The 24,985-nt window shown below is 38.8% G+C and overlaps 1 protein-coding gene across 1 annotated transcript in view; it reads right to left on the bottom strand.

Annotated features, from left to right (window-relative positions):
* MYO3A (myosin IIIA) overlaps positions 1-24,985 on the bottom strand; it is a 166,495-nt gene that overhangs the window by 112,823 nt on the left and 28,687 nt on the right. The window contains exons 5-8 of the mRNA XM_027121878.1: positions 24,051-24,127; positions 20,121-20,266; positions 17,319-17,384; positions 13,882-14,037 (exon numbers count right to left, since the gene is read on the bottom strand). Of these exons, the coding sequence (XP_026977679.1) occupies positions 13,882-14,037; positions 17,319-17,384; positions 20,121-20,266; positions 24,051-24,127 (445 nt within the window). The remainder of the gene's footprint in view (positions 1-13,881; positions 14,038-17,318; positions 17,385-20,120; positions 20,267-24,050; positions 24,128-24,985) is intronic.

The raw sequence follows: 24,985 nt of genomic DNA, 5'->3' as shown, positions 1-24,985 counted from the left end.
AGCGCCCGCGCACCACAACGAAGAGTAGCCCCCGCTCGCTGCAACTAGAGAAAGCCCGCGCGCAGCCACGAAGACCCAACGCAGCCATAAATAAATAAATAAATTTATAAAAAAAAAATACAAATAAGTATGTATGTCAATAGGTTCCTCATTTCAAAATATCCAAACAATAGCCACTAACTGCTTTGATAATTAAACATAATGGGGACAGACCAACTTCCCCCATCTTCGAAAAAATAATGATAGTTTAAAGTTAGGAAGAAATATGGGAGAAAAGCAAAATGCATCCAAAATTATTCTTGGTGTATCCACAGTTTACCTTTTAGAACCAATGACAGGGTGGTGCACAGCAGGACACAGGTGACGTAGGGCTACACCCTAGCGGGGCTGTCAGGAACACAGGCCAAACTGCTCAGCCTGACTTTCACTGCTCTCTGCGGTCTGGTCTCTGCGTGTCTCTCCAATCCTGTTTCTGAGTTTTCCTCCTTACAGCTTTGACTAAATGTGAGCATATCTCCTTGCTTTCATGATTTTGCTCAGGCTGCTCCTTCCAGCAATAATGTTCATCCAGTGGTAACTCTATTTTCACAGGATTAAGTCCTCTCTCCCTTGCAGTGAAGATTAAAGGCCACTTCCTGGATAAGCCCTCCTGCTCCTGCTAGTGGAAGTACTATCGGCTTCTTCCAAACTCTCCCAGGACATAATTTTTATTCTTTTTATGGGATTGAAAATTCCTACTTTGTATCATGGTTATTTACATGCTGTTTTTAAATTAAAAAGGAAGACCTTTTTCAGTATCTTGGTCAAAATAAGGAGGCAAAGAATTATCTGTGTGAAATCTAGGAGAAAAGGTCTCATCCAGGCATGAGCTGGTGGCAGTGTCTGTCCAAGACAGACAACTCAGAGCACGGAGTCTACAGCTGCTTCAGCTGTCAGACCCTTGTGTAACACCTCATCCAGAGCTTTATACAATGGCCTCAATTAATATGGAGACAACGTGAATGTTGTCTCAATCCATCATTTCTATGGTAGCAAGAACTGTATCACCATTGGTAAGGGGTTGAGTGGGGTTGTAAGAAATTTAGCCTTGCTATGGACTGAAAATGCAAAGTAGGAGAGAAAAGATAAGATAATCCCTAGATTTTGGTGGGCATAATGGGATGAGTGGTGATACTACTAAAAAGAAAGGGGACAAAGAACTAATTGGGGGTGGGACAGCATTAAGTTCCATTTTGGACAGGTTGAGTTTGAAGCAAGCGTCTTTGAAATACTCATGTGGAGATGGGAATTAAAAGGAGTTATTATGAGAGCAGCCAGGATAGCTTTCGAGAAGTCCTGTGTATGAAGGAGTAAACATTCCAAAGGGTGAATAATTCTCACCATGACATAGTCACAGCCATTAGAGGAAAATTATCTTGCCCAGAAAACAGAAAGTAACGTGGGGTTGTGCACTGTATTGCACTGAAAGAACCCTATTGTTACTTCCTATTGATTTTTCTGCTTCCTTCTTTCATTTTTTTTTTTTTGGTAAAATCAAAATCCCATTCTAGTGAATGTATATTACACAAAGTCCCACACCTAAATAAAGAATTGACAGCCTGAACCAGGCACTTTTAGCACTGAATGGTTAGACAGTTTTTAAATTTTGTCTTTCGTCTGTTAATCCTTTGAGCTATGTCTCAAATTTGCCTTATATCCTGGTTTGAAAATCATATATGGGACAAGTGGGATGATTAGAGCAGCACCACAAATACTGCCATTATTTTTGGCCCAAGAAATAACTGTTTGAGTTACTAAATTCTTATAAATATTCCAGTTTGCTTCTATAAAACTACATGTAAAACATAATTTATACATATGAAAGATAATTACCACTAGCAATATTAAGGGTATCAAGTTATTTTGCTTTGTATATATATAAAACACGAAAAATTTTAAAAGATAACGTTAATATATAGTATAACTACCATAAAAAGAAAGTTAATTTATTTGTTTACTTATTTATTTATGGCCATGCCATGTGGCTTGCAGGATCTTAGTTCCCCAACCAGGGATTGAAGCCAGGCCCAAAGCAGTGAAAGCGCTGAGTCCTAACCACGGGACCGCCAGGGAACTCCCCATAAAAAGGAATTTTTTTTTTTTTAAAAGGAATTTTAATTGGGAATTTATTATCAGTCGAGTAGATACTGGGCTAGGTTTTTCCTTTATTTACAAGGTATGCAAATCATTACTTAAATAATATTTGTAGGTAAATGTTCAAGGTACATAAAAGAATTTTAGCATCCTGTTTGCATATTCCACATAATGGGTATTCATTGCTTCAGCGGCTAAAAACACCTTTCCTCCATGGGGGTGAAATTCCTTCCGAAATGCTGTGAGGAAGGACTCTGCCTCTCACCTGGAAACCGGAAGTGAGGGAGGACCTAGTGTTTCTCACTCCGTTTTTCACCCACAGCCGGGCCTGTGACCTCAGCCTGGGGGAGCAATGGTTCTGTAGGGAACTAAGAACATCGAGCGAGTGGCACAAAGCTCAAGGTGAGTTTACAAATCCTTTGAGGCGCTTGTGGCCTTCAAGAACCCGGTGCTGCTTTGCTGCAGGACATGTTACAGGGCTGGGGGTGGGTCTCAGTGCCAGCCTCTTGGCAGGTAGTTCTTAAGAAAGGATACTTGAGGCACCCTGCTTCCTTTGCTTCTAAGCCTGCCTCTCTGCCTCCCTCTCAGTTCTCTGAGCCACCCAGTATTTTTCACAAAATTGCTTTTCTTCTTAAGTTGGCATGCATTGTTTTTAGTCAAGAATGCTGAAGAGTACATTTCAATTACAAATGACTTTTACCTATCCCCATTAAATCGGATAATTGAGTATTTTTAAATCCGGATTCAAGAGTAAACCTTTTTTTTTTGAAATACTTTATAATTCAAGTTGTTCACGGATCCAGCCTGCATACTAACATCACAAATTTTAACTCCCATGAAAAATGCGTCCCCACAGTTGAGGAGTTTGTCATAGGAGTGGCTGCTATATTCACATGCATCTTGATTCCGCAGAACAGCTAAGTTATTGGAGTGACTTGTTTGTTCTGTTCAGGCCTTAACTTAGAAGAGAGCGTTCTTGTTTTCATTCCACACTAGCTTCCAACGCCACCCCCTCCCCACCATCAAGAAATTTAGAGAACTCGGTTTGTATTCAATTTACAGGAAAGTCAACTTTAAAACGGAATTGTGAATAAAAAAATACTTATCCTGCCAAGCACATGCATCAATCTAATTCCAAAGGTTAGTATCACATACCAACAAATGTCAGCTTAGATTTAGGTATATTGATTTAGTACAGCTGGGCTGTGGATCAATTTTATCGATGTTAGGAACTATGACAAATCAAATAATTTCGCATGATCTTGAAGAGCGTTATTTTTGCCTAAGGTGGTACCAGCAGCATCCCAGACCCTCTTTCCACTTCCCTGAGCGTGTCTCACACTTTGGGACTAGTATAAAAATACTGAGAGCATTTTCCTTCCCCCTCCTATAAGGTCACAGATCTGTGCTCAAATGGTGCTGTGGGTTCATGATTCCAGCTCCACTTCCACTCCCCCCAAACATTCACTTTTGAAAGATAAAATATATTTTAAAATATTTTTTAAAAGAATTAAAATGACAAAGACATTCTCTAAAACCAGGTGAGCATTATGGTGGACCTAATGGATGAGACACACACTGGGTAAGAGAGCAGAAACCATAGGTGACTCGAAGTCCAGGACTACAAATAGGCAGAATAGGCCTGGGAGGGAAGGAAGCAGAACGAAAGCCCTGACCTGTGCTTGGTGGAGAGAATGGAACTGAATGTGTGCCTTGCCTGGAGAGAGAAGACTGAAAAAATTCTGCACCTTCTTCCGTTTATAGAACCAGGTACCTAAGATGGCAGGACAGAGCAGAGACATGGGGTCTACTTCATACCGGCTCAGTGACTAGATCTGCAATATCCTCAAAGTCATGATGGACAGAAAGGCTCTGGACTGGGGCACTTGAAGCTGGATTACAGCAAAGGCAAAACCTCCAAAAGAGGGGAAGAAACAAAACAAAACATCACCTATTAAGCATGGGAGAGTGGGGACTTCCCTGGTGGTCCAGTGGTAAAGAAACCACCTTCCAATGCAGGGGATGTGGGTTCAATCCCTGGTTGGGGAACTAAGATCCCACATGCCGTGGGGCAACTAAGCCCACGTGCCACAACTACTGAGCTCATGCGCCTCAATGAGAGAGCTCGTGTGCCACAAACTACAGAGCCCACATGCTCTGGAACCTGCACACCACAACTACAGAGTCCATGTGCCCTGGAGCCCATGCACCACAATTAGAGAGAGAAAACCTGCACACCACTACTAGAGAGAAGCCCACGTGCTGCAACGAGAGATCCCACACACCTCAACGAAGACGCTGCGTGCCACAACTAAGACCTGATGCAGCCAAAAAAATAAAGAAAATACAGAAATATTTAAAAATAAATAAAATATTTAAAAAAATAAAGATGGGAGAGCAAACTAAAATTCTAAATCACAGAAGGAAACCACATATTGAGGAAACAAATGAACTCATTCATAAGGACATTTCAATCTTGTTAAAATGCAAATCAAAAAATGACTGCTAAGTAGTGTAAGATCAAGAGAAAAAGGAAAGAATTACATTCACAAAAAAGACAAAGAAATTAGCCAGATATGAATGGCCAGATATAAAAGTCAGATATGATGAAAGAATAAATGGTTAAAAAAATAAAACAGTGAGAAATTCTAGAAATGAAAAACACAGAAATATTGACATGAAAAATCAGTATGTAGGATAGCTCTAACTAGGTCTAGTCTAAGAGCAAATTAGTGAACTGGAAAATAATTTTGAAGAAATTATCTAAAATGCAGCAGAGATTGATAGACTGATGATGAACATGAAAGAGAAATTATAAGACATTTAATATAAATTAGGACATTCCAATATTTATCTCTTAGGAGCAGAAAATAAAAAGATGAGAGAGGATCAATATTTAAAGGAATAATGACTGAAAATTTTCCATAACTGAGTAAGACTTGAGTTCTCATATTGAAAGCGTATTCTGAATTCTTAACTGGATAAAGAAGAATATATTTTGTGACTCAAGCAGAAGTATTGAGCTTAGGCTAACACAGTGTCCGATATATAGTAGTTGTCAATAATTTCTTTTAATCACTAGAACTTAGAGCACCAGGCTTTTAATCTAAATACTGTGTGGTTCAACCATTCTTATAATGCTTGAATGTTGGGAGGCAATTCTCCATGAGTCTCTCACATTTCTTCACCTCTTGTCTTAGCTTTTGTTCTAGACTATATTTGCCATGTTTGCTATACAAACATATATACAAAGACAGTGCCTCCCTCCAGGACACATGGAAGTTTTGTTTGCTGTCTGGAATAGTAAAGATAAAGTCTGCTCCAGGGCAAAGTTTAGGCAGATTTGCTGGCAACCCCTTTAAAAGATTAGAGTTTCTCAAGCTCAGGGTTCCCAAACTGTGAGGCAAACCCACTGTGTATACACCATCTACCAAGGCCACTCCACATCACCCCTAGGACTTACAGGGCAAGGACAACCAACATGAATGTAAAATTCATGCTGTGGGCTTAACTGTGCATAATAAAGGCCTCTGTCTCTGATCAAGGGTCTCTTCTGCCAGCATTCATGAAATTGGCAGGTCAACTTATTAGCTTGCAAGTAGGATAAAATCTCAGACCCTTCACAGTTCTTGACACTGGACACCCTATACAATATTGGTACACCTCAATCTCTGTTTTTTATTTGCTTGTTTGCTTGCTGTTTGTCCATTTGCTTTGGGAAGGATGGGATTGCTGCAGACTGTGGAGCTATACCCACACAAAGACACAAAGATGGGCATTACGAGCCCACAACCAACCACCTCCTCCCTAGAAACTACATGCCCAGTTCCTTCTTTCTGGCACTCTATTCCACTCACAACTTAAATTTTTCCTCACTGAAGGTCTCTCGAGCAAGGCTGTAAACTCACTTAGGCATGGACTCAAAATTGGCCACAATCATTGGCCATTCATGGGAATACAGTTTTGTCATTGGGATTAGGATTTGAATCCCCGCTAAGTCATTCATTACCTGTGCAGCTTCGTACAAGTTAATTAGCCTCTGCAAACCTCAGTTCTTCTTGCTGTGAAAATGGGGGATCATAAAACATTTCCCTCAGGGTTGTTGTAAAATCACATGATATAAAGTCTTAATACAATGCCCTGCACATAGTAGGCATTAAAGAAATAGGAATTAAATATATTAAACCACAACAGGAATTCAAATATAACTGCTTTTTTAGGTCATGCCCTATTTTGTACGCACTTCTCCCAGCTCCCTAAACAGCGATATGCTCCTGACATGCAATTAATAGGATTCTCATGAATAAACTTAAATTACAAAAGACTATTCTTTGACTTAACAATACCATCTATGGGAATTTATCTTACAGAAGTAGTAAGAGATTTGTATACAACTCTATTCATTACAGTGTTACTTACTTATTAGAATTAAAAATAATGAATAACAACCTAACTGCCCAATCATAGGGGGTTATTTAAATCAATCATTGAATAGTCATGCAAGAGAATGTTGTACAGCAATTTAAAAAATTTGTGGTACAGATTGGGAGAAAATATTTGTAAGCAATGCGACCAACAAGGGATTAATCTCCCAAATATACAAACAGCTCATGCAGCTCAATATCAAGAAAACAAACAACTCAATCAAAAAATGGGCAGAGGGCTTCCCTGGTGGTGCAGTGGTTGAGTGTCCGCCTGCTGACGCAGGGGATGTGGGTTCATGCCCCGGTCTGGGAGGATCCCACATTCTGCGGAGTGGCTGGGCCTGTGAGCCACTGCCGCTGAGCCTGCACGTCCGGAGCCTGTGCTCTGCAACAGGAGAGGCCGCAACAGTGAGAGGCCCGCGTACCGCAAAAAAAAAAAAAGGGCAGAAAATCTAAATAGACATTTCTCCAAAGAAGACATACAGATGACCAAGAGGCACATGAAAAGATGCTCAACACTGCTAATTATTAGAGAAATGCAAATAAAAACTCCAACGAGATATCACCTCACACCAGTCAGAATGGCCATCATCAAAAAGTCTACAAAAAATAAAAGCTGGAAAGGGTGCGGAGAAAAGGGAACCCTCCTACACTGTTGGTGGGAATGTAAATTGGTACAGCTACTATGGAAAACAGCATGGAGGTTCCCTAAAAAACTAAATATAGAACTACCATATGATCCAGCAATCCCACTCCTGGGCATATACCCAGAGAAAAACATGGTTCGAAAGAATACATGCAACCCAGTGTTCACTGCAGCGTTGTTTACAACAGCCAAGACATGGAAGCAACCTAAATGTCCATCAACAGATGAATGGATAAAGAAGATGTGGTACAATATATACAATGGAATATTACTCAGCCATTAAAAATAATGAAATAATGCCATTTACAGCAACATGGATGGACCTGGAGATCTTCATACTAAGTGAAGTAAGTCAGACAGAGAAAGACAAATATCATATGATATCTCTTATATGCATAATCTAAAAAAAATGATACAAATGAACTTATTTACAAAACAGAAACAGATGCACAGACTTAGAGAATGAACTTATGGTTACCAGGGCAGAAGGGTGGGAAGGAGGGATAGACTGGGAGTTTAGAATTGACATGTACACACTGCTATATTTAAAACAGATAACAAGGACCTACTCTATAGCACAAGGAACTCTGCTCAATATTCTGTAATAACCTAAATGGGAAAAGAACTTGAAAAAGAATAGATATATGTATATGTATAACTGAATCACCTTACTGTACACCTGAAACTAAAACAACATTGTTAATCAACTATGCTCCAATAAAAAATTAAAAATTTTTAAATTTGTGGTAGAAGGATATTTAAAGACATGGGTATTTGCTAGTCAGTGAAAAGAATGCAGGCTCCAGGACACATATATTCCAATTTTGTTTTTAAATGTATTTCCATTCATAAGATACTAGAAGGTTATAGATTGAAATGTTATAATTGATTGATTTTATGTTGTACATGTCTGCGTAGCTTCTAAATTTCCTAAAATAAACATATATACTATCTATAAGTAAACATATTCAATATTATAAAAACTATACATAACAGATCATTAAAAATCAAAATAGGAAGTATAAATAAAATATTGAAAATGATTTTTGAATATAATTGAACCAGGGAAAATGATACCAAAAAATAATAGTGTAAAAAACTATTTCAAGTGTTACATTCAATTTTAAATCTCAAATCTAAGATATCTTACTTCACAGAAGAGGAGACAAATGCAAGAAAATATAAGCCAATACTAATCATCTATTGCAGTTTACATTATTTGTTCTGATGAGGCTGTTTAAAAAATGCTGCCAGCTCTCTCCCTCCATGAACAAGGAAGTGGGTACCAGACACCACATCTGCTAGTGCCTTGATCTTGGACTTCCCAGTCACCAGAACTAAGCAAGTCCAGACCAGAGGGCAGACAGCAGAAGCAAGAAGAACTACAATCCTGCAGCCTGTGGAACAAAAACCCCATTCACAGAAAGACAGACAAGATGAAAAGGCAGAGGGCTATGTACCAGATGAAGGAACAAGATAAAATTCCAGAGAAACAACTAAATGAAGTGGAGATAGGCAACCTTCCAGAAAAAGAATTCAGAATAATGAGAGTGAAGATGATCCAGGACCTCGGAAAAAGAATGGAGGCAAAGATCGAGAAGATGCAAGAAATGCTTAACAAAGATCTACAAGAATTAAAGAACAAACAAACAGAGATGAACAACACAATAACTGAAATGAAAAATACACTAGAAGGAATCAATAGCAGAATAACTGAGGTAGAAGAGCAGATAAGTGACCTGGAAGACAGAATGGTGGGATTCACTGCTGTGGAAGAGAATAAAGAAAAAAGAATGAAAAGAAATGAAGACAGTCTAGAGACGTCTGGGACAACATTAAATGCAACAACATTCACATTATAGGGGTCCCAGAAGGAGAAGGGAGAGAGAAAGGACCCAAGAAAATATTTGAAGAGATTATAGTCGAAAACTTCCCTAACATGGGAAAGGAAATAGCCACCCAAGTCCAGGAAGTGCAGAGAGTCCCAGGCAGGATAAACCCAAGGAGAAACACTCTGAGACACACAGTAATCAAAGTGACAATAATTAAAGACAAAGAAAAATTACTGAAAGCAGCAAGGTAAAAACGACAAATAATATACAAGGGAACTCCCATAAGGTTAACAGCTGATTTCTCAGCAGAAACTCTACAAGCCAGAAGGGAGTGGCATGACATATTTAAAATGATGAAAGGGAAGAACCTACAATGAAGACTACTCTGCCCGGCAAGGATCTCATTCAGATTTGATGGAGAAATCAAAAGCTTTACAGACAAGCAAAAGCTAAGAGAATTCAGCACCACCAAACCAGCTCTACAACAAATGCTAAAGGAACTTCCCTAAGTGGAAAATACAAGACAAGAAAAGGACCTACAAAAACAAACCCAAAACAATTAAGAAAATGGTAATAGGAACGTACGTACCGATAATTACCTTAAACGTGAATGGATTAAATGCTCCAACCAAAAGACACAGGCTTGCTGAATGGATACAAAAACAAGACCCATATATATGCTGTCTACAAGAGACCCACTTCAGACTTAGGGACACATACAGACTGAAATTGAGGGAATGGAAAAAGATATTCCATGCAAATGGAAATCAAAAGAATGCTGGAGTAGCAATTCTCATATCAGACAAAATAGACTTTAAAATAAAGATAATTACAAGAGACAAAGAAGGACAATACATAATGATCAAGGGATCAATCCAAAAAGAAGATATAACAATTGTAAATATTTATGCACCCAACATAGGAGCACCTCAATAATAAGGCAAATGCTAACAGCCATAAAAGAGGAAATCGAAAGTAGCACAATAATAGTGGGGGACCTTAACACCTCACTCACACCAATGGACAGATCACCCAAACAGAAAATTAACCAGAAAACACAAGCTTTAAATAACACAACAGACCAGATAGATTTAAATGATATTTATACGACATTCCATCCATAAACAGCAGATTACACTTTCAATTGATATTTATACGACATTCCATCCAAAAACAGCAGATTACACTTTCTTCTCAAGTACGCACAGAACATTCTCCAGCATAGATCACACTGTGGGTCACAAATCAAGCCTCAGTAAATTTAAGAAAACTGAAATCATTTCAAGCATCTTTTCTGACCACAATGCTATGAGATTAGAAATCAATTACAAGGAAAAAAACGTAAAAAACACAAACACATGAAGGCTAAACAATACGTTACTAAATAACCAAGAGATCACTGAAGAAATCAAAGAGGAAATCAAAAAATACCTAGAGACAAATGACAATGAAAACACGATGATCCAAAACCTACGGGAGGCAGCAAAAGCAGTTCTAAGAGGGAAGTTTATAGCTATAGAAGCCTACCTCAAGAAACAAGAAACATCTCAAGTAAACAATCTAACCTTACACCTAAAGGAACTAGAGAAAGTAGAACAAACAAAACCCAAAGTTAGCAGAAGGGAAGAAATCATAAAGATCAGAGCAGAAATAAATGAAATACAAACAAAGAAAACAACAGCAAAGATCAATAAAACTAAAAGGTGGTTCTTTGAGAAGATAAACAAAATTGATAAACCATTAGCCAGACTCATCAAGAAAAAGAGGGAGAGGACTCAAATCAATAAAATTAGAAATGAAAAAGGAAAAGTTACAACAGACACTGCAGAAATACAAAGCATCCTAAGAGACTACTACAAGCAACTCTATGCCAATAAAATGGACAACCTGGAAGAAATGGACAAATTCTTAGAAAGGGATAACCTTCTAAGACTGAACCAGGAAGAAATAGAAAATATGAACAGACCAATCACAAGTAATGAAATTGAGACTGTGATTAAAAATCTTCCAACAAACAAAAGTTCAGGACCAGATGGCTTCGAAGGTGAATTCTATCAAACATTAAGAGAAGAGCTAACACCCATCCTTCTCAAACCCTTCCAAAAAATTGCAGAGAAAGGAACACTCCCAAACTCATTCTATGAGGCCACCATCACCCTGATACCACAACCAGACAAAGATACTACAAAAAAAGAAAATTACAGACCAATATCACTGATGAATATAGATGCAAAAATCCTCAACAAAATACTATCAAACAGAATCCAAGAACACATTAAAAGGATCATACACCATGATCAAGTGGGATTTATCCCAGGGATGTAAGGATTCTTCAATATACGCAAATAAATCAATGTGACACACCATATTAACAAATTGAAGAATAAAAACCATATGATCATCTCAATAGATGCAGAAAAAGCTTTTGAAAAAATTCAACACCATTTATGATAAAAAGGCTCCAGAAAGTGGGCATAGAGGGAACCTAACTCAACATAATAAAGGCCATATATGACAAACCCACAGCAAACATCATTCTCAATGGTGAAAAACTGAAAGCATTTCCTCTAAGATCAGGAACAAGACAAGGATGTCCACTCTCGCCACTATAATTCAACCTAGTTTTCGAAGTCCTAGCCACAGCAATCAGAGAAGAAAAAGAAATAGAAGGAATACAAATTAGAAAAGAAGCAGTAAAACTGTCACTGTTTGCAGATGACATGATACTATACATAGAGAATCCTAAAGATGCCACCAGAAAACTACTAGAGCTAATCAATGAATCTGGTAAAGTTGTAGGATACAAAATTAATGCACAGAAATCTCTTCAATTCCTACACACTAATGATGAAAATTCTGAAAGAGAAATTAAGGAAACACTCCCATTTACCACTGTAACAAAAACAATAAAACACCTAGGAATAAACCTACCTAGGGAGACAAAAGACCTGTATGCAGAAAACTAAAAGACACTATTGAAAGAAATTAAAGATGATACCAACAGATGGAGAGATATACCATGTTCTTGGATTGGAAGAATCAATATTGTGAAAATGACTACACTACCCAAAGCAATCTACAGATTCAATGCAATCCCTATCAAATTACCAATGGCATTATTTGACAGAACTAGAACAAAAAATCTTAAAATCTGTATGGAGACACAAAAGACCACGATAGCCAAAGCAGTCTTGAGGGGAAAAAAACGGAGGTGGAGGAATCAGACTCCCTAACTTCAGACTACACTACAGTAATCAAGACAATGTGGTACTGGCACAAAACCAGAAATACAGATCAATGGAACAGGATAGAAAGCCTAGAGATAAACCCACGCACCTATGGTCAACTAATCTATGAAAAAGAAGGCAAGGATATACAATGGAGAAAAGACAGTCTCTTCAATAAATGGTACTGGGAAAACTGGACAGCTACATGTAAAAGAATGAAATTAGAACACTCCCATACACAGAAATAAAGTCAAAATGGATTAGAGACTTAAATGTAAGACTGGACACTATAAAACTCGTAGAGGAAAACATAGGAAGAACACTCTTTGACATAAATCACAGCAAGATCTTTTTTGATCCACCTCCAAGAGTAATGGAAATAAAAACAAAAATAAACAAATGGAACCTAATGAAACTTAAAACCTTTTGCCAAGCAAAGGAAACCATAAACAAGATGAAAAGACATCTTCAGAATGGGAAAAAATATTTGCAAACAAATCAACGGACAAAGGATTAATCTCCAAAATACATAAACATGCAGCTCAATATTAAAAAAACAAACAACCCAATCAAAAAATGGGCAGAAGACCTAAATAGACATTTCTCCAGAGAAGACATACAGATTGGCCAAGAAGCACATGAAAAGCTGCTCAACATCACTAATTATTAGAGAAATGCAAATCAAAAGTACAATGAGGTATCACCTCACACCAGTTAGAATGGGCATCATCAGAAAATCTACAAACAACAAATGCTGGAGAGGGTGTGGAGAAAAGGGAACCCTCTTGCACTGTTGGTGGGAGTGTAAATTGATACAGCCACTATGGAGAACAGTATGGAGGTTCCTTAAGAAATTAAAAATAGAACTGCCATATGACCCAGCAATCCCACTACTGGGCATATACCCAGAGAAAACCATAATTCAAAAAGACACATGCACCCCAATGTTCATTGCTGTGTTACTTACAATAGCCAGGTCATGGAAGCAACCTAAATGCCCATGGACAGACGAATGGATAAAGAAGATGTGGTACATATATACAATGGAATATTACTCAACCATAAAAAGGAACGAAATTGGGTCATTTGTAGAGACGTGGATGAATCTAGAGACTGTCATACAGAGTGAAGTAAGTCAGAAAGAGAGGAACAAATATCGTATACTAACGCATATATGTGGAACCTAAAAAATGGTACAGATGAACCGGTTTGCAGGGCAGAAGTTGAGACACAGATGTAGAGAACAAAGATATGGACACCAATGGGGGAAAGCGGTGGGGGGCGGTGGTGGTGTGATGAATTGGGAGATTGGGATTGACATGTATACACTGATGTGTATAAAATGGATGACTAATAAGGACCTGCTGTATAAAAAAAATAAAATAAAATTCAAACAGAAAGAAAAAAAATGCTGCCAGTAATTTTACCATATCAGGATGCAACTCAACATGTGACATTCACTTTTCATTCAAATACCGCTTTATCTCCAAACCACAACCAGGGAATTTAAATCATTAAACCAGCGAGTTCTTTTCTCACCTTAACAACCATTGCATTATAAAATTGTCAGACTCTTTAGATGATCTTTGGATTTTGGAGTCAAGATGCTATTTAATTACCTGGCCTTTTCTGAGCCTCCCGTGCACTGGTAAATACCAATGAATTCCGTGAGTTGTTTTTGTAACATCGCATCTTTGCCTTCAACTTGAGTAATGAATTTATGCTGTAAAAGATCTGACACTGTTGGACGCTTTTCATAATCTTTAGTCAAGCACCTGCACTGGCAGAAAGGAACATGCCATTATTAGATAAGTTAGAGTTTTGCATTTATCATTCACAGTCCTAAAAACTGCTCTAACACAATGGAATGATGTTCTTCATCGACGCTCAGCCCGGGAAGCACATCTCAAACAATGTTAGAACTGTAATATGATGAATTAATCTGTGAGAGATTACACCGTAGTGATATCAACTTCCAACTAAATTCCCCTTCCCTAGCCTCCCAGTAAGCATTACTGCAGAGTGATAACTGAACTCAGTCTCCATTGCAAAGTCTCCTTTACAAGTCAGTAGCTAAAGATAAACAATGTAGTCATTACAGGTTTAATGCTTATCTAGAAAACAAACTTTTCAGTTTCCCTTCCCTAATGCTTTTTTTTTTTTTTTTTTGCAGTACACGGGCCTCTCACTGTTGTGGCCTCTCCCATTGCGGAGCACAGGCTCCGGACGCGCAGGCTCAGCGGCCATGGCTCACGGGCCCAGCCGCTCCACGGCATGTGGGATCTTCCCGGACCGGGGCACGAACCCGCGTCCCCTGCATCGGCAGGTGGACTCTCAACCACTGCGCCAGCAGCGAAGCCCCCCTAATGCTTTTAAAGGTTTCTCAATTGATCTATTTCTTCCTACGCGATAAAACTGCTAACCCATCTGCGAGGGCTTATGTGCTGAGGATGTTTAAATCCCATGCCAGTGGATGTTTTCTGAGGTCCTCCAGGAGAAGTACGAATGCGTACCACACCTCTTGATAGGATCAACCAGGTGAGAGCACCTGAAACGGCATCACAGGAGGAACACTGGAGCAAACACTGGATGTTTAACCCACTGTCTTCAGGTATTTGGAAGAGGGATTAGACTAGCTTTCAGTCACAAGGGACAAAAAAATCTAGGATCGATGGGGAGAATGAAGAGAGACACAGATTTCTGGTCAGTATAAGGGAGAACTTTCTGATAGGCTTATCAAAGATGGAAAGGACCACATTGGGAAGTAGGATTATTTTTATTAGGGGTTTACTGATTGGATGGCCCCTCGATGCACACGTTCAAGACGGATTTACGCTCTGCATACCCTTCCAACCCTGAGGTTCTGAGGATGTAAGATTATGAGAAAACTGGTCAGAGTGGGGCTGTCATTTGGGGGTAGAAAAAAAGAAAAAAGAAGAAGGAACCCATGCCTGATCCATGCCATTTCTCATCTGCAGTGTTAATCTGCAGTGTTAATCCCCCTGGGATGAGAATTTGGCAACTTATTCTATAGGGCTTACCTAAAAAGATACTACCCAGGGATGCTAAAAGATGCTAAGGAATGAGGATGACAATGTCTGAAAATAAGAACAAGTGCTCTTAGCTTTCATTTAGTTTCAGAGAATGTGTCGATTTCTGCCACCTGCAGCACTCACATCTACGTATTGAGTTTAGTCACATAGGAGGTTATTTTATTCAGGTAAAACATTATCAGATAGCTGATGTGTACCAGCCACTCTGCTAGACACCGGAGTTACAGTGACAAGTAAGGCACATTCGGTGCCCTGGAGTTGTTTACTGGCTACTGAGGGAGAAAGACCTCTAAACAGGTTGTGAAATAAAAGAGGAAATGCTGCTAGAGGAAGAGGAAAAAAGGATGGGAGAGCTCGCAGGGCAGAGTCCTAACTGCTTGGGGGAAACCAGGAAATGTTGGTCAGAGGTGAAATTGTGCCGAGTGTGTCAAAGTCACCAAGTCCCATTGAGGATCCACGCGGAAGGATCTGCGGACACGGGGCATGGTTATGAATCGTGGGGAGCCCTTCAAACCTACCAACAATTCTCCTGAGAGGTCTGTGAAATTCGACTGCAGTTTATTAACTATTCTGCAGTGCATAGTACATACTCAGTAAACACTATTTAAGTGAAAACTAAAAGAAAAAGGGCTTCCCTGGTGGCACAGTGGTTGAGAGTCTGCCTGCTAATGCAGGGGACACGGGTTCGAGCCCTGGACTGGGAAGATCCCACATGCCGTGGAGCAACTGGTCCCGTGAACCACAACTACTGAGCCTGCGCATCTGGAGCCTGTGCTCCGCAACAATAGAGGCCATGATAGTGAGAGGCCCGCGCACTGCGATGAAGAGTGGCCCCCGCTTGCCATAACTAGAGAAAGCCCTCGCACAGAAACGAAGACCCAACACAGCAAAATAAATAAATTAATTAATTAATAAAACTCCTACCCCCAACATCTTCTTTAAAAAAAAAAAAAAACTAAAAGAAAAAGCAGATGATTGATCTTTCTTGTATTTTCATAACCCTTAAATAACTCTCTTTATAGAAACAAGCAGATATTCTTGGTAGGAAAACCAGTGATAGCAGTATGGACAAGGATGACCGGTTCCTCTACTTTTTTGCCCTCTTTACATTTTCTGAGTGAGCTTTGACACATCAAAGCTTAACGACCGGGATTCCCTGGTGGCACAGTGGTTGAGAGTCTGCCTGCCGATGCAGGGGACGTGGGTTCGTGCCCCGGTCCGGGAAGATCCCACATGCCGCGGAGCGGCTGGGCCCATGAGCCATGGCCGCTGAGCCTGTGCATCCGGAGCCTGTGCTCCGCAACGGGAGAGGCCACAACAGTGAGAGGCCCGCGTACAGCAAAAAAAAAAAAAAAAAGCTTAATGACCCCTCTCTCCCATTTACAACTTGCAGTCATCCCTTCCCTTATTTTCTCAAGGTGAAGTCATGACAAAGATTGTGAAAAAAGTTCATGGACAGATTTAGAAATGGCTGACTCACAGCTTCTAGTCAATTGTCTGGAGGCACTGCACTTGTACTAAGTATCTGTCAAATTAAAAGTGAACTTCAAACGTATAAGCATTTTATCTGTATGATTATCTGACTCACCAAGTGCAATGACAACTTCCCTGTGATGGGAATTAGCGATGCAGATAAATGAAGGGCTAAGAAACGGACTGAACAGACAATGGGTGAGAAGGTGGGACATGCTGAGGGTGAGGCTGCAAAGGGCAGGTGGACAGAAGAACAGGTTCATGGACGGTGCAATGTCTGCAGAAGCACAGCTATCGATAAGTGAATGAACAAGACCCTGAGATCATTATCAGAATAATAATGGGTTCACTGAACATTCAGAAGACGCTACAAATGCTTGTTTTGAAGAAAATCATGGAAACTTCTGGGGCTATTTAATAGATAAGGAGGAGATTGGGAAGCACAGAGGAATTGTTATAAAAAGCACATCTCAAAGTTACAGCAGGACGGGATCTCGTTAATTCTTTTAAAAGACTCTATTATTACTCACTTGCTGATGAAGTCATTGAATTCTGCTGACCATATCTCAGGCTGCCTCAGTTTGGGGGGTGGATTCCTAGAAAAACAAGATACAAGGTTGGATTGTGCACACTGGTCAGTAACGATAAAAATTAAGAGGCAGAGCCAGCCAGACTAATGTTATTGCTGCATTAAGATTCTGCCAGGTATAATGAAGCATTACCATCATTTTCCAATTTAAAGACAGATAATTAGTTTTTAATCATTCTCTATATGGAGTGACAGTTTCCTTGTTTCTCTGAAAGCACTTAATATATGACACATTTTTTTCTAGCTAATAATTTTTCTTCTTTGAACGAAGCTTCTTGCTTTGAACTGAGAGCCCTAGAGGAAAACATAAATACTTAGCCGAATAGAAACAATGACTACTCGGGAGAAGATTTTTTCTTTTGAGTCCAGAAGAAATCTCTGAGGAATATTCAGGATACACAGAGGTGACCTGAAAGAAGTGTTCGAAATATGGAGGAAACTGCAGTATAGAGGGGCCTTTATAGTAGAATGCCTTTACGACTTGTTCTGTTGCTACTGGGTAGAGGGCCAGAAACAAGGTTACACAAGTAAGGAACCGGAAAATATGATTAGCAGTAAAGCTCTGAATGCCACTTAGAAGATTCTGTTATTAATTCCTTTCATTTTAAGCTAAACGAATCTTTTCTTTTTTTGGTATATTCATGAATACAAAGGAACATCATCTGAAAATGAGGCTGATCTAACTGTAATCAAGCAACACTGATCAACTACGACAGTTGAATTTGCTGAAGTGCTGCTTTATGTTAATTCCAACAGCTCCTTGTTTTCATTAGTGGGATGGAAATACTTTGTCTTCAGCTCTGCATTAGTCCTTAAATAGCTTATAACAAAATTAATGTACGGTCTGTACAGGCTCATTAAAGAAAAGTACAGCTACTCATCCACCCTAGATCACGCCTCAAGCTCATTTTACAATCCTAGGACTATCTGAAGATTGCTGATTTGCACATTAAAAGAAGTAATTCTTCTCTGCAACAATCTTGCTTTGCTTCTTGTTCTCCTGAAATTTTCCTTTCTAAGAGATTTATCGGTTTCTTGGAGTATAACAAGGTTTTGATGATTTTAGGACACTCAGAACCGGGTAGCTTTTCAGATCCCCCTTTTTTTTCTCATTTCTACAGTCAGTATTCTCAGAATTCCATTTCAGAGAAATACTGGTGGTAGACGTAATAAGAAATAACTAAGATGGTGCAGCTTCCAGAAGCACCTTGCCCATAGGTACAATATGTATCAACAGTAGCATCCTTCCTACATGTGGTACCATCACCAAGAGCAGTGACACTAGGCTAACTATGGTCATTTAGACCATAATTTAAATGGCTCAGGAAGAATAGTGCTTCATCTTACATATTGAATGACAGTAGGAATTAGGATATACAGATTTTTGTTTGTTTGTTTTCCTCAAATTTAATGAAACGTCTGACTTGGTAAAGAGCAGGTTTTCTGCCTTTTTTTTTTTGGCTGCACAGCGCCGCGTGCGGGTTCCTAGTTCCCCAACCAAGGATCGAACCTGCGACCCCTGCAGTGGAAGCACAGAGTGAGCCTTAACCACTGGGCCGCCAGGGAAGTCCCTCTGCTCTTTTTTGTAATCTTGCTTCCCCACTTACCAAGTAAGCAATATATTTTACAAACAGTAAGACCTGAGAGATACATTGAAATTGTTATGTAAAGGATGATCTATCTCTAAGGTATTATAATTCAGAACATATAGACAGGACAGAAAATTCCAAGGTAAAGTTAAAAACAAATTCAAATGCTTTGGTCCTACACTAATTTAACTACATGTGAAATATTCCAAACAGATCTATTTGGAAATGAATAGGTCATATTGGCATTATTTCTTTAGGACCGGAACCATGCCCCACCAGGGCTTTGTACATATCATTCAGTGTTCTATAGGCATTAGGACCACACAATTTATTTAATGCAGAATGTGGTAACAAACTGTAACATACACTACCTTCTCTGCCCTGGACCCCTGTCACCACAGGCCCTCTCTGTGTGCATTTCATTAAAATTAAGGTACCAAGCAAAATCCTTAAGAAAGTCTTCAAAAGACAACACATTCATAATAAAAAGAGGCAGTTTTTTTCACATCAGTTTTCTGAAATATCTAGGAACTACCCAAAGCATATATAAAACAGTGTTTAATTAGTGATAAGATCAGCAGGGGAAAGTCTGTCAATACACACATTGAAGGGGAGGGGTCTCCATAGAAAAGCATCTTCCTGGCTCCAAAGAGATTATTCTTCTTAGTGTCTCATATTAATATATTCAAAACACTAACAAATTTGAAATCATTACTTTATCAATAAATTTTATTTCTAACTTTCTTAATACTATTATCTTAAAGTTCTAAACAAAGGGAAGTATTAGCAAGTAGTAAAAAAATTACTAGATTGATAGAGTGAAATGAAGCACATCACTGTTACACTGACTGTGGACCAGGGAGCCTCCCTGATGAATCTGGGAATGGATCAACCGTGGCAGGAACTGCTGTTTTCTGAGTGCAAATCCTTGCCAAAGAAAAAAAGACACACTTAGTACCAAGAGAAAGCTCTTTGACTTAGACCAGGGAAATGAAACTATGGAACAAAAAGAGTGTCTCGGAAGCAGCAGCATGATATTCCAGGCCACTCTGCTCCCAACCTGCTGAAATATATCTGGGTATTTCCACGAGGAGCTTGACGAGCACTCAGTGGCTAGAGGAAGACAGACAGACCCAGTGTGAGAGCCCCCTGACCTTGGTATTTTGAAGAGTGCTCTCATGGGATGGAGGTCGGCCAGTGGAGGATCTCCATCCCCAAGCTCGATGGCCGTGATCCCCAGGGACCACGTGTCACATCTGGCATCGTAAGTTGTATCCAACTGCTGTTCACATGCAATCACCTAGTAGAAAATGAAAGAAAAATGAAGTTTGTGACTTTAACAAGCACGTAGCAAAATGCTTAGAACAATGTGTAAGTGTTCAAACTGATGAGGTTTGAGAGCTCCGAGCAAAGGCAGTAACACAGGGGAGTAAAAGTTCAAATTATAATTAGTAGCAGTAGTTTTCTTCTGAGAACAGGGAATATCTTAGCAGGATTGCAAGTATGAGGAGAAACCTATGAAAAAAACTTTTTGAAAATGCAAAACAGAAAGGGGACTGAAACAGTGTCCCCCATGGGAAGGGATGTAATCAAATACACAGCTAACCCCTGTGCAATGATAGTCACTTGATAAACATTTGATGAGTAAACAGAGTCATTCATCTCAGCAAAGATAAAGATTACATCTTTAACAAATAAAAAGCGAAGGAAGGGGGCTTCCCTGGTGGCGCAGTGGTTGAGAGTCCACCTGCCAATGCAGGGGACGCAGGTTCGTGCCCCGGTCCAGGAAGATCCCACATGCCACGGAGCGGCTGGGCCCGTGAGCCATGGCCGCTGAGCCTGCGCGTCTGGAGCCTGTGCTCTGCAACGTGAGAGGCCCGCGACAATAAGCTTGACAGCAGTCTAGTCAAATGGTCTCAATCTTTTCTGACAACTAGAAGGCAGGAATGAGACAAGTGTGGAGAAATGCAAAAAGGCTTATGCCATTAATAAGAGGATAATAAACTGGATAAAAATAAACATTGGTAAGGCTTTATCAGCAGTTATCTGGGAGCACACTAAATAGTAAAGCTACAACCAGCTTTTTAAAAATGCCACTAATCAAAGGATGTCACTAAGAGACAAGAATAAAAAGGGGGGAATCTTTTTTGCAGTATCATGAAATAGTGTTAACATAGAAGAATTATTACACAGTTACTTCACAATTTATTTCTAAATGTGTAAGTATAAATACAGACAGGCTGCAAATAATAATTGTAACATCAGTGATAACAAAAAGAAAATTCAACTTTAAATTTTTAAAACTATTTTTTATATTTTAAAAAGTTTTACATTTTGTGAATGCCAACTCACAAGACAAAAAATGATTTGGGGATGATGGCAGGTTAGAGTTTTATCATTTAACTACAGTACTATGAAATGATATGCAAAATGAAAGGCATCCAAGGTCCTGTCTGGAATGTAGTTCATCTTTCTGACTCTACTTAACATCAAGCTTAACACATTAAAAAAAACCCTGTGTTGGCACAGAGGATGAATTTATGCCCCAATTTGCCCATGATGTTCTAGGTTTATGCTCGCTTCCCTAGAGTCCTTATAAATACCATCCCCTTTCAGTCTCCAAAGTGTCCTGGCTTGGACAGTAAGTTACATGGTCACCCAGCACAGCTACTGTCTCTCCTGTCCCCTTCACTGTGAAACACACATACTCTAGTTTGGGAAGGATGGCTTTACGTAACCAACAAATGCTACCTTTGATCTAGAATTTAACTGAAAAAATGTCAAATCAAGAATTTCACTTTTCAACTGCTAATCAATTTGAACAATTTTGTTTACCTTATTGTTTTCTAATTCATAGCAATTTGACATTCTTCAACAATTCTAGGTAAGTGGAAATTTATTGAAATATTGCCAATCATTCAAAAGTTGGAAAATGCTTATTACAGGGAGATGCATATAATATGCACAAAATCTTGAACATATATTTATATGACAGTTTGAAAAGACCACAGTGAACCTTTCTCTTTTAGATAATATCCAGTGGTTTGCCGAGCAGGAAACAACTTTCAAACCCTATTTGTGCTACAGTAGGCTTATTAATAATAAATAATGACTTATCAGTAAAATGCCTGTCTAGTAATTGCATAGTAAGAAGTATAAATTTTAATTATTAAGTTATTTATTATTCTGGTAATTCAATTTTAGATAGATCAAAATATTTCCTTTTCCTCATATACTGGTTCTAAGATCTACTAATCAAAATTATTTTTAATAAATGGCATACTTAAAATATAATACTGGCTTTGTTGCTATAAATTAACATATGAAAAATATAAAGCTAGATGATTAATTATTTAATATTAAACATTTAGTTTTATATATTATAGTATTTTTATAGTAATTAATCATATATGTGGGTAAGATGCAAAGCTTGGTATTATAGCTAAATTTTATTAATTTTTCACTTTGAAAATTTTTCATAAGCTTTTAAAACAACAGTGATATATCAGAACAAACTGAAGAAACTCTCACTTGAGATTCTCTTACTCAATTTTTTTTAGCATTTTTATTTGAGATACTCTTATTCAATTTTGTTTTTGCTTATATAACTATACTTTCTACTTTTATTCTAAGATGTTCTCCCTGTTCAAAAAATTTTTGAATCCATTGGAATTTTTTAAAGTTTCTTAAGCTAACTTATCCTTTCTCCATATTTTACATTACGCTTACATTTTAACTTTTTTTTTGCGAGTAGTAATTGAATTAGTATTAAAGTAGGAACAGTACACCACGATTTAATCCTCAAGCAAATTTAATTCTACGATTTTGCAATATTAATGTAGTATTTGAATTACTTCTCCTCCCTTCACTCGCTAGAGTTGTAGGTAAATAGCAGAGCTTTTCCCAAAGGTTGCACAGAAAGCTTTCAAACATATGTTCTCTACTGATGAACATAATTAAAAGGATTAAAGGCATTAACAGTGACTGTGGAGAAAAGATGTGACTCTAGAAAACATTTTTCCTCCACTATTTTAGCAGTTTCTCTACAACTTCCCAAAGATGATGGTGAAAAGAATCTCCTGAAGTGCAATGTGGCCCTAAGCAGAGTGACTCAACATGGGAAGCTACTATCAACACAGGCTAATAGGCCTGACTCTGATCTTAAACAAAGACAGGCATTTTTATATTTCTATCCAAGTTAAAAACAAAATCTAAACATCATTAAGAGAGATGCATGCTAAGCAATTAAAAGTATATTTAATGAAAAATTAAGGCTGCAAGTACAGCTGACCCTTGAGCAATACAGGGTTAGGGGTTCCAACCCCTCCCCTCCCCCCGAGCAGTCGAAAATCCATGTACTGTTATCTCTGCCTCAAAAACAGAGGAACTGATAAATGACTCACCCAAGGTCAGGAAGCTGACACAGTTTGGATAGAATCAGGACTCAAACCCTAGTTCTTTTGATTCCACATATTGTGAGCTCTGATCAAACACAAACTTTTCCCCACACTTAGTTAATTTAAAGATCTGTAAAATGGGATTGAGATTAGCAGATACCAACTACTATATAAAAACAGATAAACAACAAGGTCCTACTGTATAGCACAGGGCACTATATTTAATATCTTGTAATAACCTAAAATGAAAAAGAATAGGAAAAAGAACATATACATGTATAACTAAATCACTTTGCTGTACAGCAGAAACTAACATAACGCTGTAAATCAACTATACTTCAATAAAAAAAGAAAACAATCTGTAAAATGAAAATACAGCTACTATATTTATTGAAAAATTTGCATATAAGCAAACCTGCAGTTCAAACCTGTGTTGTTCAACTGTAGTTTCTCTTTACCTCTTGTGACTCATTCATTCAATCCCTCATTTATTCACATATTTGCTCACAGGCCATCTATTATCTCCCATGTCCCTCGTCACACATGAAACTATGTCACATAAAAACAACACAACTGACATTTTCTTCTAGTATATTCCAAAAACACATATGGAGCTAGAGTATGCATAGAAAGGAAACTCAGAAAGGATCAAATGTTACATCTGCATCCCTCAAAACTCTAACCGACCTCAGGAGCCATCCAAAAGGGCGTTCCTACGGATGTATTCCGACGGTGCCAGGTGCTGGTGAGCTGTGCAGACACGCCTGGAAGGAAGAGACGAGACTTACTTCTTGCATTCATTACTCAGGTAAGGAGATTCCAACTGCAACAAATTTGCTTACAAACTAATACTAAAATTCTGTTCCCTTACAGTTTGGATAGAATCAGGACTCAAACCCTAGTTCTTTGGATTCCACATATTGTGAGCTCTGATCAAACACAAACTTTACCCCACTCTTAGTTAATTTAAAGATCTGTAAAATGGGATTGGGATTAGCAGATACCAACTACTATATATAAAACAGACTGAAGTTCAAGCCATTGGACTTGAACTTCACCTTAAAGTATCCTAAGTCAGAGTGTCTACATAGCCAAGATACACAATGGTCCTCCTATTTTCTACTTCTCATATCCAGACGTACCCAGGCTTAAAGCCCCATTCCAAGTTCTAGCGCCCCCTTGCTGACTTAATCTGCTCCTCGTCATACTAACCTCTGTATCTTTTGACCTTCTAGATATTTATTTATTTATTTATTTATTTTGTGGTACGCGGACCTCTCACTGCTGGGGCCTCTCCCGTTGCGGAGCACAGGCTCTGGATGCGCAGGCTCAGCGGCCACGGCTCACGGGCCCAGCCGCTCTGCGGCATGTGGGATATTCCCGGACTGGGGCACGAACCCACGTCCCCTGCATTGGCAGGCGGACTCTCAACCACTGCGCCACCAGGGAAGCCCGACCTTCTAGATTTTAAACTACTTGCCTGTATTGCATATTTTGGCACGTAGTTATGATTTGAATGGTAGGCTCTCTCCACTCCCACCTCCCTCTCTGCACTACTAAATTCTGGTGAATTTGAGAATGTTTTATATCGTGGTATGCACATAGTAGGTGACTTGTGAATG

Source organism: Aethalodelphis obliquidens, unplaced genomic scaffold (assembly GCF_003676395.1).
Source record: "Aethalodelphis obliquidens isolate GAN/ISIS:26980383/991018 unplaced genomic scaffold, ASM367639v1 scaffold23, whole genome shotgun sequence".
Lineage (NCBI taxonomy): Eukaryota > Metazoa > Chordata > Mammalia > Artiodactyla > Delphinidae > Aethalodelphis > Aethalodelphis obliquidens.
The sequence above is the reverse complement of the archived record's forward strand: the minus strand, read 5'-3'. Positions and strand labels throughout refer to the sequence as shown.